This window comes from Bufo gargarizans, chromosome 2 (genome assembly GCF_014858855.1).
Source record: "Bufo gargarizans isolate SCDJY-AF-19 chromosome 2, ASM1485885v1, whole genome shotgun sequence".
Lineage (NCBI taxonomy): Eukaryota > Metazoa > Chordata > Amphibia > Anura > Bufonidae > Bufo > Bufo gargarizans.
Genome location: NC_058081.1, coordinates 627,912,512 through 627,924,671, shown reverse-complemented (window position 1 = coordinate 627,924,671; position 12,160 = coordinate 627,912,512). Strand labels below are relative to the sequence as shown.

The 12,160-nt window shown below is 45.4% G+C and overlaps 1 protein-coding gene across 1 annotated transcript in view; it reads right to left on the bottom strand.

The window, feature by feature from the left end:
- The window catches only part of DNAJC11 (DnaJ heat shock protein family (Hsp40) member C11), a 204,644-nt gene extending 192,821 nt beyond the window's left edge, over positions 1 to 11,823 (bottom strand). The window contains exon 1 of the mRNA XM_044282132.1: positions 11,702 to 11,823. Coding sequence (XP_044138067.1) covers positions 11,702 to 11,773 — 72 coding nt within the window. The 5' untranslated portion in view covers positions 11,774 to 11,823. The remainder of the gene's footprint in view (positions 1 to 11,701) is intronic.
- Between the last annotated feature and the right edge of the window lie 337 nt (positions 11,824 to 12,160).

Here is a 12,160-nt window from a genome sequence, read left to right as displayed (position 1 = left end):
ACCCATTTTATCTCCATCACAGACCATGGATGTAACTTTGGTGGGTCCCTGCACAACACTTAAAGTGGTATTCCTATAAGGTCTCTTGCACATGACCGTATGCATTTTGCGATCCACAAAAAACGGATCTGCAAAGAAATACGCATGTCATCCATGTGCATTCCGTACTTTGAAGAACGGAACAGCTGGTCCTTCAAAGAACAGTATTATCCTTGTCCGTAATGAGGACAATAATAGGACATGTTCTATTTTTTTGCCGAACGGAAATACGGACATACGGAAACGGAATGCACACAGTATTTTTTATTTTTTTTTGCGGACCCATTGAAGTGAATGGTTCTGCATACGAAAAAAAAAACGAACGGACACGGAAAGAAAATACGCTTGTATGCAAGAGTCCTAACAGAAAGAGATGGCCCATTTGACTTCCAGGACTCCCAAGATCCTGAGAGGTTAAACAGCACTGTGGCCTCCACTTTTCTCCATATAGTGGTGCTATCCACCAGCTACGTAGAGAACTGCAGCATACCTATAGCTATGTAAACTGGGTCGTGCTGCAATTCTCTGTAAAGTCTTTAGTCGGGAGCCGCACTATGAGCGAAAAAACTGTGAAGGGTCAAAAACAGTGATACTGTTGTTGGGATCCAAGCAGTGAGACCCCCTACCAATCATAAAGTGGTGTCATATCCCATCACTTTCTGCAATAAGAATACCCCGTTAAAGGGGTTTAGATCATCCAGTGTCCATATCACCTATCAGGACATATTATCATAGAGAAGGGGGGCGCTGCAATGCCTCCATCTCTAGAGAACCCGCCATGATTATGGTAGCCAATTCATCTGACTGGGAACTGTGTCAGCACATATTTCCTGAAGCAGCGCTGCTTCTCGCATATTCAACCCTATCCCACTGCAAAATCAAAACTGGTTCCTAGATTACCAGTTCCTAGTGTGCACTGAATTGCCAGCTACAGGTGAAACTTTTTTTTTGTTCATGATAATGCAAATAAATCCGTTTTGACTTACACTGAAAGTCAATGGGGGACGGATCCGTTTTCAATTGCACCATATTGTGTCAGTGAAAACGGATCCATCCCCATTGACTTACATTGTAAGTTAGGACAGATCCGTTTGGCTCTGCATCATCAGGCAGACATCAAAAAGCTGAATTCAGCGTTTTGGTGTCCGCCTCCAGAGCGGAATGGAGGCTGAAAGGAGGCAAACTGATGCATTCTGAGCGGATCCTTATCCATTCATAATGCATTGGGGCTGAACTGATCCGTTTTGGGCCAATTGTGAGAGCCCTGAAATGGATCTCACAGGCGGACCCAGAAACGCCAGTGTGAAAGTAGCCTTATGAAACCCCAAAGTCACAATTTTGAGGTACCCTTTGCTCAGGGGGTATGGATTAATTAGCTGACTAGAGTGTGACACTTTGAGCCTAGAATATTGAACCTTTCCACAAAATTCAAATTTTAAAAGGGAACCTGTCACCGGGATTTTGGGTATAGAGCTGAGGACATAGGTTGCTAGATGGCCACTAGCACATCCGCAATACCCAGTCCCCATAGCTCTGTGTGCTTTATAGCTTGAAAATATGACTCTTCTCTGGTCACACAAGATATACTCTTATGTTAATTTGCATAAAAGGTGGGAAGTACAAAAATGCATAATACTTATTGAATTCGTTTGCAAATGAAATTAAAAGTGCAATTTATTTATATGTTTAGGGTAACACAATGAACATTTACAAACATTCAGTGAGGGTAGCATAGTAGAGGTTCAGGTTCCAAGGGGTTCTGCACTTTCATTTAACTGATGATCTATCCTCTGGATAGATCAGCTTCTGATCTGCGATGTCCTGGGTGTCGGACCCCCACCAATCAGCTGTTTGAGAAGGCAGCGGCGCTCCAGCAGCGCCGCGGCATCCTCACTGTTTACCGCCGGCCCACTGACGTCACGACTAGCATCAACTAGCGTGGGCGCGGCTAAGCTCCATTCAAGTGAACAGAGCTTAGCCCCGCCCACTTTAGTTGATACTAGCCGTGACGTCAGTGGGCCAGCGGCCCGGCGGTAAACAGTGAGGATGCCGCTGCGCTGCTGGAGCGCCGCTGCCTTCTCAAACAGCTAATCGGCGGGGTCCTGGGTGTCGGACCCCCGCCGATCAGAAGCTGATGATCTGTCCAGAGGATAGATCATCAGTTAAATGAAAGTGCAGAACCCCTTTAAGTTGCATTACTGAAACAAATGGACTTTTGCATAATATTCTAATTTTTCGAGTTTACCCTTTATATTTAACTAAACTTTGTGTTTGCCTCGTATAAAAGAGCCTAATCAGAAGCGTCCAAAATTCACCGACTGCTCTACGCGTCTGTATCCCCATGAACTATTTTATCTGCTCCACTATTTTGGTCCACGTGGCTCTGCTTTTGTTAAATCTCTGGTCCTACCACATCACATAACTATAAGGGTCCAATGACTTGCACCTTCTTTGCTTTGCCAAAGACTTCTCTGTAGTCAGAGACCTCTACACTCAACGTTATCTCACTCCTGCTGCCAACTCATCTCTGGAAATCACCTACCTCATTCTTGCTCTACTGTAACATAGAAAACAACAGTGTTGTGGCCAACAACATTTATTTCTACTGGTGTAAAGTAGAACTGGCTTAGTTGCCCATAGCAACCAATCAGATTCGACCTTTCATTTTCCAATTAAGCTGTGAAAAACGAAAGGTGGAATCTGATTGGTTGCTATGGGCAACTAAGCCAGTTCTACTTTACACCAGTGTGATAAATCTGGCGCCTCCCCCGAATTCAAAAGATTCCCTTAAACAAAATAGGAGAAGATCAATTTCATCTAGACTTTCCCTTTTAGGCTACTTTCACACTAGCGTTCATAGGTCCGTTCGTGAGCTCCGTTTGAAGGAGCTCACGAGCGGACCCGAACGCCTCCGTCCAGCCCTGATGCAGTCTGAATGGAGCGGATCCGCTCAGACTGCATCAGTCTGGCGGCGTTCAGCCTCCGCTCCGCTCGCCTCCGCACGGACAGGCGGACAGCTGAACGCTGCTTGCAGCGTTCAGCTGTCCGCCTGGCCGTGCGGAGGCGAGCGGATCCGTTCAGACTTACAATGTAAGTCAATGGGAACGGATCCGCTTGAAGATGTCACCATATGGCTCAATCTTCAAGCGGATCCGTCCCCCATTGACTTTACATTGAAAGTCTGAACGGATCCGCTCAGGCTACTTTCACACTTTCAGAATTTTTTCTAAGTTATTAATGCAGACGGATCCGTACTGAACGGAGCCTCCGTCTGCATTAATATGATCGGATCCGTTCAGAACGGATCCGATCGAACGCTAGTGTGAAAGTAGCCTAAAACGTGTATGAAGCATGCATACACAGAAACAGGGGATCTGCAGCCCTGGTATTTCCCAGCGATATGGACCTTTGACCACTCCGTCCACAACCCCCCTCATGGGATGCAATCAGGCTTCACACATAAATATACAAGAAGCAGCTGACGTCACGGCACCCTTCCATGATCATGTGTTGATTGACATGGGAAGCACATTCTGTTGCAGGAGAAGTTTGCACCTTTCTGCCAACAAGGTCACAAGCCTCAACAACAAGGTGACGCCACAAGCTGCCATCGAGCTGCGCCTGTTATTAAAATGCATTAGCCGTTTTATAGCTTCATAGATCTAAAGGAAAGTAAATTACAGACAGAATAGCAAAAAACGTATAGAAAGTCTGAGCTGCAAGAGACAAACGAACGCCTGTCTCGGGAGACCACAAAAAGAACGTGTATATAACAGATAAGGAACTTTAGTAGCAACTGAGATGGAGTCTTATACAACACCCATCATGGTTCTTTTTACATAGATAAGCAGTACATATAATTACTACTTTGCAACAAGAAGAGCTTTTTTTCACCTTGCAACAACCTGTAGACCCCTTTCCCTCACTGTAGGCCAGGGGTCAGCAACCGTCGACACTACAGCTGCTGTGAAACTACAACTCCCAGCATGCACCCCTGCTCAGGCTGTTCTTGTAAGGGTTCTTTCACACTTGCGGCAGAGGATTCCGGCAGGCAGTTCCGTCGCAATCCGGACGCAAACTGATGGCATTTGTCAGGCGGATACGGATCCGTCTGACAAATGCATTAAAATACCGGATCCATCTCTCCGATGTCATCCGGAAAAACGGATCCAGTATTATTATTTGCATTTCTAAAAGGTCTGCGCATGCGCAGACTGGGAAGCTGGATCCGTTTTGCCGGAACACTTAATGCCGGATCCGGCACTAATACACTTTAATGTAAATTAATGCCGGATGCGGCATTCCAGCAAGTGATCAATATATTTGGCTGGAGAGAAAACTGCAGCATGATGCGGTGTTTTCTCCGTCCAAAAAACGTTAGAGGGACTGAACTGATGCATCCTGAACGGAATACTCTCCATTTAGAATGCATGGGGATAAAACTGATCAGTTTTTTCCAGTATTGAGCTCCTATGACAGAACTCAATACCAGAAAACAAAAATGCTAGTGTGAAAGTACCCTAACTTCTATCAAAGTAAAAGGAGGATTCTGGGGGTTGTAGTTTCAGAACAGTTGGAGTGTCAAAGGTTGCTGTTACCTGCTGTAGGCGAAATTTCCCCTATAGCCATAAGTAGAGAAGAGAAAGGAAGGGTATGCAGCTGCAGCGTGTCTGTGGGACTGCATGCTTGGAAAGGGGAGGAACAGCACAAAGCCAGAACTGTAGCTAGGCTTTCCTTTAACCAGTTGATTGCCCGTAACCTGTATCTAAACACCCTAGCTCAGGCAAAGTGGCTTGCTGACAGCCCTCTGGCAACAAGCACCAAGCCACATGTCCCAGTTGCCCTCCCCAGTTACACTCCTGTACAACGGGGAAGCATATGACTGGCTTAAAGCGGTATTCTCATCTGGGACATTGATGGCATACCGCTAGAATATGCTATAAGTGACAATAGTTGTCACACATGGGGATGCCCAAAGTGAAGAGAGAGCAGCCGCGCATGTCCGTCCACTTTCCGTTCATCGATATGAAAGTTAAACAAATAGCCCAGTGTTGGCTCAGCTATTTCCACATTGCAATAATGCCTGTACAAGAATCACAGGCGCCTGTACAGGCAATTTTACTCTCTGAAAGAAGTGTCATGTGTATTTCTACTCATTAGGCTTTCTTTGGTCCAGAGTGCTGTTCAGTTGCTGCCGTCCACATCATTAATCCTGGTGGGGTGGCAGGAACTGGACAGGCCTCACACAGGCTGTACCGATACAGCACTCCAGATCATTGCAGGAGCCCAGCAGTGACTGAAGCCAGGCTACCGCTGTAACAGCCAGCACGGAAGATAACAACGATGCTGGATGTTCAACTCCCTAGATGCCGCTGCTATTGCCTGCAGCATCTAGGGAGTTAAACAGCCAGCAGTTAGAAGGACAGGTCTCCCAGTCAACATCAGCCCCCAATGAATGAAGCTGTGGGGAGCTGATGTGGTGCCATGGCAGCTGGGGGTCTAAGGCTCCATTCACACGTCCGCAATTTCGTTCCGCAAAATTGCGGACCCATTCATTTCTATGGGGCAGCACATCGTGCTGCCCGGACACGGAATTGCGGACCCGCACTTCCGGGTCCGCACTTCCGTTCTGCAAAAAAAGAGAACATGTCCTATTCTTGTCCGCAATTGCGGACAAGAACAGGCATATTCTATTAGTGCCGGCAATGTGCGGTCTGCAAAATGCGGAACGCACATTGCCGCTGTCCGTGTTTTGCGGATCCGCAAAACACATTGCGGACGTGTGAATGGAGCCTAACATGGCTGTATGTCTATGTCTGTGCGACAGACACAGCATAATAGACAGCCTGTACTAGTACAGTGATAGGCTATAATGCACTGGTATACAAGGTATACCAGTGAATTATAAAAGCGATGTCTCCTAGTAGAACTAAAACAAGAATAAAATTTGTTTAAAAAAAAAAGGTTTTTTTCCATAAATAATGGTTAAAAACACACATGCACACATACATGTTTGCAGCAACCCATATAATAAACACAGCATTCTATTTATACTCCCCTTAAATAACATCACCACTGTCCTAAAATGTCACCACTGTCCTAAAAAATAAATGTTAGTAAGTCCTGTGTACCCCAAACAATGATACCAATGAAAACTACTTGCTCTGCAAAAAACAAGCAAGTTAAGACTATAACAGCACAAAAATGTTCTGGCTCTTGAGAATGCAGAGGCATAACGGGGCATGTTAGTATTGTTAAAAAGTAGTAACAAAAACATAAAACTACACATATTTGATATCACCCTAATAGTACTGACCCATAGAATAGCAGTAACATGCTAGTTATGCTGCACAGTGAACGCAATGGGGGAACGGCGGGGATCACCCCAAAAAGGTAAAAGTTAATAAGTCATATGTACAACAAAATGGTGTCACTAAAAAACACAATACATCCCACAAAAAACAAGCCCTTAAACAGCTACATTGACAGAAAAATATAAATGTTTTGGCCAGGAAAATAAAAAAAAAAAAAAAAAAAAACGCCACCCAGTGTCTTGTGTTGTACTCCTTGGCTGAAGATACTCCTCAAAAGTGCTAAGAAGAGTATTGTTGTCTTCCTGGAAAATGTTGTGTGACCTCTGCCCATAGCAGTGAATGGAGAGGTGGCCGTGCGTGCACACTGCGCTCTCCATTCACAGCTTTGGTATTTCCAAAAATAGCCGAGCGCCCTACTGAGGCCATGTTCTCTAGATAGGAGAGGATCCCACACCCATCTGCTATCAAATGTCCAAAATGGGGCAAACCCCTTTAAAGCACACATGACACCAGGAGAAGCCTGGGACACATGTGTGAGTTGCATTTTAGGAGATAGGTTGCTTATATAACAATATGCTTGTATTGCTGTGTTTTGGCTTTATCAAGTCCTATAGAGAAGAAAAAAAAAAAAAACACTAACAAAATCATGAGATTTCACCTTTCATTATCCAAAGGAGCTGTGAATAACGAAAGGTGGAATCTGAGTGGACAACTAAGGGCGGGTTCGCACTTGCGTTAGGGTATTCCATTTATAATGGAATTCATAGACAAAATGCAAAACGGAAGCTGTTGAGAGGCATTCCGTTCTGATCCGTCATAATAGAAGTCTATGGGCAAGCATAACGGATCCGTCTGGTTTCCGTTATGCAGGACGGAAAACAAAGTTCTGTCGACAGGACTAAGCCGGTTCTACTTTACATCACTTTGATAAGGCTCCCCCAAAATACAAAAAACAATATGCTATAGTCTATGGGGCAGCCAAAGGTGGCCGAGCACTCTGATGGCGTAGCATCGCACATGTCTGACCGTCGCTCCCTTCAAATGGGAAAACAGGACTTGTAATTGGTGGGGGTCTCAGCTGTGAAAACCCCAAGTGATAACTGCCATTTATAGAAACCTTGATAAAACAGGGGAGCGCTGAAGAATGTGACTTCCCCACGGTCGATGAGCTCTATTGGAAGATGGGTAATTTCTATAAAGGGTGCCTTGGTAAACTTCTGTCACTGGGGTGTACATGGAGAACAGTCCTATAGTAAAGACAAGTACCGTATATACAGTCATGTGAAAAAATTAGGACACCCTTTGAAAGCATGTGGTTTTTTGTAACATTTTTAATAAAAGGTTATTTCATCTCCGTTTCAACAATACAGAGAGATTAAAGTAATCCAACTAAACAAAGAAAACTGAAGAAAAGTCTTTTCAAGATCTTCTGTAAATGTCATTCTACAAAAATGCCTATTCTAACTGAGGAAAAAGATAGGACACCCTCACATGTATTCCCTCTTAAATTGGCTCAGATCTCACACAGGTATATCACACCAGGTGCACATAATTAGTAGATCGTTACTCTGCATGTTGAATGAGGCTTGCCCTATTTAAACCTCAGACATTTAGTTTGGTGTGCTCCTGACTGTTGAAGTGAGAGTGAGCACCATGGTGAGAGCAAAAGAGCTGTCAGAGGACTTCAGAAAAAAGATTGTAGCAGGCTATGAGTCTGGGAAGGGATTTAAAAAGATCTCAAAAGATTTTGAAATCAGCCATTCCACTGTCCGGAAGATAGTCTACAAGTGGAGGGCTTTCAAAACAACTGCCAACATGCCCAGGACTGGTCGCCCCAGCAAGTTCACCCCAAGAGCAGACCGCAAGATGCTAAAAGAGGTCTCCAAAAACCCTAAAGTGTCATCTCGAGAACTACAGCAGGCTCTGGCTACTGTTGATGTAGAAGTACATGCCTCTACAATCAGAAAGAGACTGTACAAGTTTAACTTGCATGGGAGGTGTGCAAGGAGGAAACCTTTGCTTTCCAAGAGAAACATCGAGGCCAGACTGACATTTGCCAGAGATAAAGTTGACAAAGACCAGATGAGTCCAAAATTGAATTATTTGGACACAACAGCAGAGGACATGTTTGGCGTAAACCAAACACAGCATTCCAAGAAAAGAACCTCATACCAACTGTGAAGCATGGAGGTGGAAGTGTCATGGTTTGGGGCTGCTTTGCTGCAGCAGGACCTGGTCAGCTCACCATCATAGAATCCACGATGAATTCTACTGTGTATCAGAAGGTGCTTGAAGAACATGTGAGACCATCAGTTAGAAAATTAAAGCTGAAGCGGAACTGGACCATGCAACATGACAATGACCCAAAACATACTAGTAAATCAACCAAAGATTGGCTGAAAAAGAAGAAATGGAGAGTCCTGGAATGGCCAAGTCAAAGTCCAGATTTGAATCCCATTGAGATGCTGTGGGGTGACTTGAAAAGGGCTGTACGTGCAAGAAACCCCTCAAACATCTCACAGCTGAAAAAGTTCTGCATTGAGGAGTGGGGTAAAATTTCCTCAGACCGATGTCGAAGACTGGTAGATGGCTACAAGAACCGTCTCACTGCAGTTATTTCAGCCAAAGGAGGTAACACTCGCTATTAGGGGCAAGGGTGTCCTATCTTTTTCCTCAGTTAGAATAGGCATTTTTGTAGAATGACATTTACAGAAGATCTTGAAAAGACTTTTCTTCAGTTTTCTTTGTTTAGTTGGATTACTTTAATCTCTCTGTATTGTTGAAACGGAGATGAAATAACCTTTTATTAAAAATGTTACAAAAAACCACATGCTTTCAAAGGGTGTCCTAATTTTTTCACATGACTGTACATGCATATACACCCCCAAGTGCCCTTTCACATTCCCCATGCACGGATGATCACACTAGTCTACACGGTAAACATGAGACTGACCTATTGGGACAATGTATTCCCTAATGTAAATGAAAACTATCAGCAATTTCCAAGTTCTGTGACTACATGAATGCGCAGGAACATAGGCTAAGGGGAATTTTACATGGGCAGACACAGAGGACAACGATCGAGGACATTGATCCCAAATATCACTGGCCGTTCATTATCCCTGCTGTTACTACGATCATTCATCCCTATACATTATCATTGTTTATAAACACATTTCTTTCTACCACAATAATCCAATCTGCTAGCAAATGAGGGTTTGCTTAATTGTTGGCTGATCGAAGACACTATTACAGGGGCCAGATACGATTGTCCCAATCATTTGCTTGTGTCTGGCTGCAAGTGACATTTATCATGTAGAGAAAGTTAATACAAGCCACTTAATAATGTATTGCGATTGTCCATATTGCCTCCTTTGCTGGCTGGATTCATCTTTCCATCACATTATACACTGCTCATTTCCAGGGGATATGGCCACCGCTGCAACACAGACATGAGATGGCTGGAATGGGAACTGCTGTGCTGCACGTGTGCCTATGTGCGCTTCCACAGTCCTTGCCACCAGAGAGGCTGGGGCTTTTTCCTATAGTAAGCTAGCACGACCACTGCTGTTGGATTGCAGGGTGGGTCATAACCCTCTGTATACAAGTGTATAATGTAAAGGCAAAATGAATGGAGGCAATATGGAAAATCACAATACATTAGTAAGTGCCTTGTATAAACTATTGGGGTCATTTATCAAACTGGTGTAAAGGAAAACTATCTTAGTTACCCATAGCAACCAATCAGATTTCTCCTTTCATTTTCCAAAGGAGTTGTGAAAAATGAAAGGTGGAATCTGATTGGTTGCTATGGGCAACTAAGCCAGTTCTACTTTACACCAGTTTGATAAATGACCCCATATGTCTAAATGATAAATGCCAGTTGCTGAAGTCAGTTGACCGCTTTAAAAGTTATTTCCAGCCTTTTCTAAGTGATGGTCTATCTGCAGGATAGGCCATCAGTAGCTGACTGGTTTGTGTCCGACAACTCACCAATCAGCTGTTTGGGTGTAGCTCTGTTGTCAGAAGACGGTGCTGAAGCTACACAGCCCCATAAACCTTGTAGTGGAGGAAGCTTGTTACTACAGCGCTGCCCCCATTCACTCCAATTTATATTAAAATCAGAATCTGATGGTTATATGAATATTATTTACAGACAGGTCAATGGATTTTCCATTTATATGCCTCATATACCGCATGATGTATGAAGCTCTGGAAAAAGAATACTCAGTGGGAACCATGAGGATGGATGTGGCAGGGCGCATAGGGGGAAGCACATTCACTGGAGAGGCAAGCGGGTGCAAGAGAAGCACAGACCAGAAGAAAGGTGAGGGGTTGCACAGAAGGCACAGACCTGGTGCAGTCCAGTCAGCAGGTAGGAGAGGGTGATGCAAGAGAGGTGCAAAGGGGGTACACAGGAGGGACAAGCCATAAATGAGATGAGGGTGAACAAGGGAGGCCCAAACTAGAGGAGAAGAAAGCGAGATGAAGGGCACACAGTCACCAGACAGGAGAAGGACATGCAAGGGAGGCACAAGGATGGCACAGATGAGGTGATGCAGCACAGACAAGAAGAGAGGTCAAGGGGGTGCGGGGGGCACCACAGACAAGATGAGAGGTGATGGGGGTGCGGGGGCACCACAGACAAGATGAGAAGTGATGGGGGTGCGGGAGCACCACAGACAAGATGAGAAGTGATGGGGGTGCGGGAGCACCACAGACAAGATGAGAGGTGATGGGGGTGCAGGGGCACCACAGACAAGATGAGGTGAAGAAGAGGCAAGGACTAGAGGTTAAGGGGACACCGGAGAGGCACGGACCAGAGGGGAGGCAATGGGGCAGTCACTAGAGAGGCTCAGTCATAACACAGGTGAGGGGAAGCACTGCCCAGAGAAAAGAGAGGGGTTAGAGGAGGGAAAAGACAGAGGGAACGCATAAGTGGCCCCACCCAGAGGAGGGCACATATCTGGGTTAGGGGCCCTATATACAGGAAGACAGGAGACGTGAAGCGCCTCTGGGGTTCGGAGAAGTATACTGTATGAGAAGTAGAGCTACGCCGGTAGGAGGCGCTATATTTACTGTCCCTAAATAAACCTCAATGTGACCTGCAGCCTCGTGTCCATTCATATTCTGGTACTTTTTAGTTGAGGCGCCCACCCATAATAGACGTACACAGGGAACAGGCCGGCTGCAGCCCCACTCCGTGTCACCCAGGTGACAGCTCCCGGGGTCACAGCACGATGCCGGTTACAACCGCCCCGCAGACACACGCTCTCCCCGGCCTCTCCAGCCTCACACTCCAGGACAGCAGGCCAGACACCCGCCTACACTCCCAGCCAGACGCTCACCTCCCTGCGGACGTTTAATAGCGAATAATAGTCATCGTTATCCACTTCTTCCTCCATAAAGGCCGCCGCCATCTTCACAACCTTTCACCTTGACTGCCGAGTGCAGCGGGAACATAGATCAGCCGGGGAAGAGGAAGCTCCGCGCAGCGACATCTGCAGGACGGGGGAAGAACTACAGCTGCTATTAGACTTCAGCTGCTGGACAGCTCACCCATTTACTGCCTGTAAGGAAATGTGGGAGATCAGTCAAATATTAACTGTGCTGAAAAGCTAAAATTCTGGAATTCAATATTGACTTAATCATTTGATTTGCATAAAAGGGTGTGGTGTCAGCACATTGATGACAAATTACTAGGGTATGTCCTCAAAGGAGATTGAGGTCCAACTGCTGTGACCACTAGGGGCTGGTGGAGCAAATTGACAGCAGTGCTAAGAAAGTTCTATGTTAATGTGTCTCCT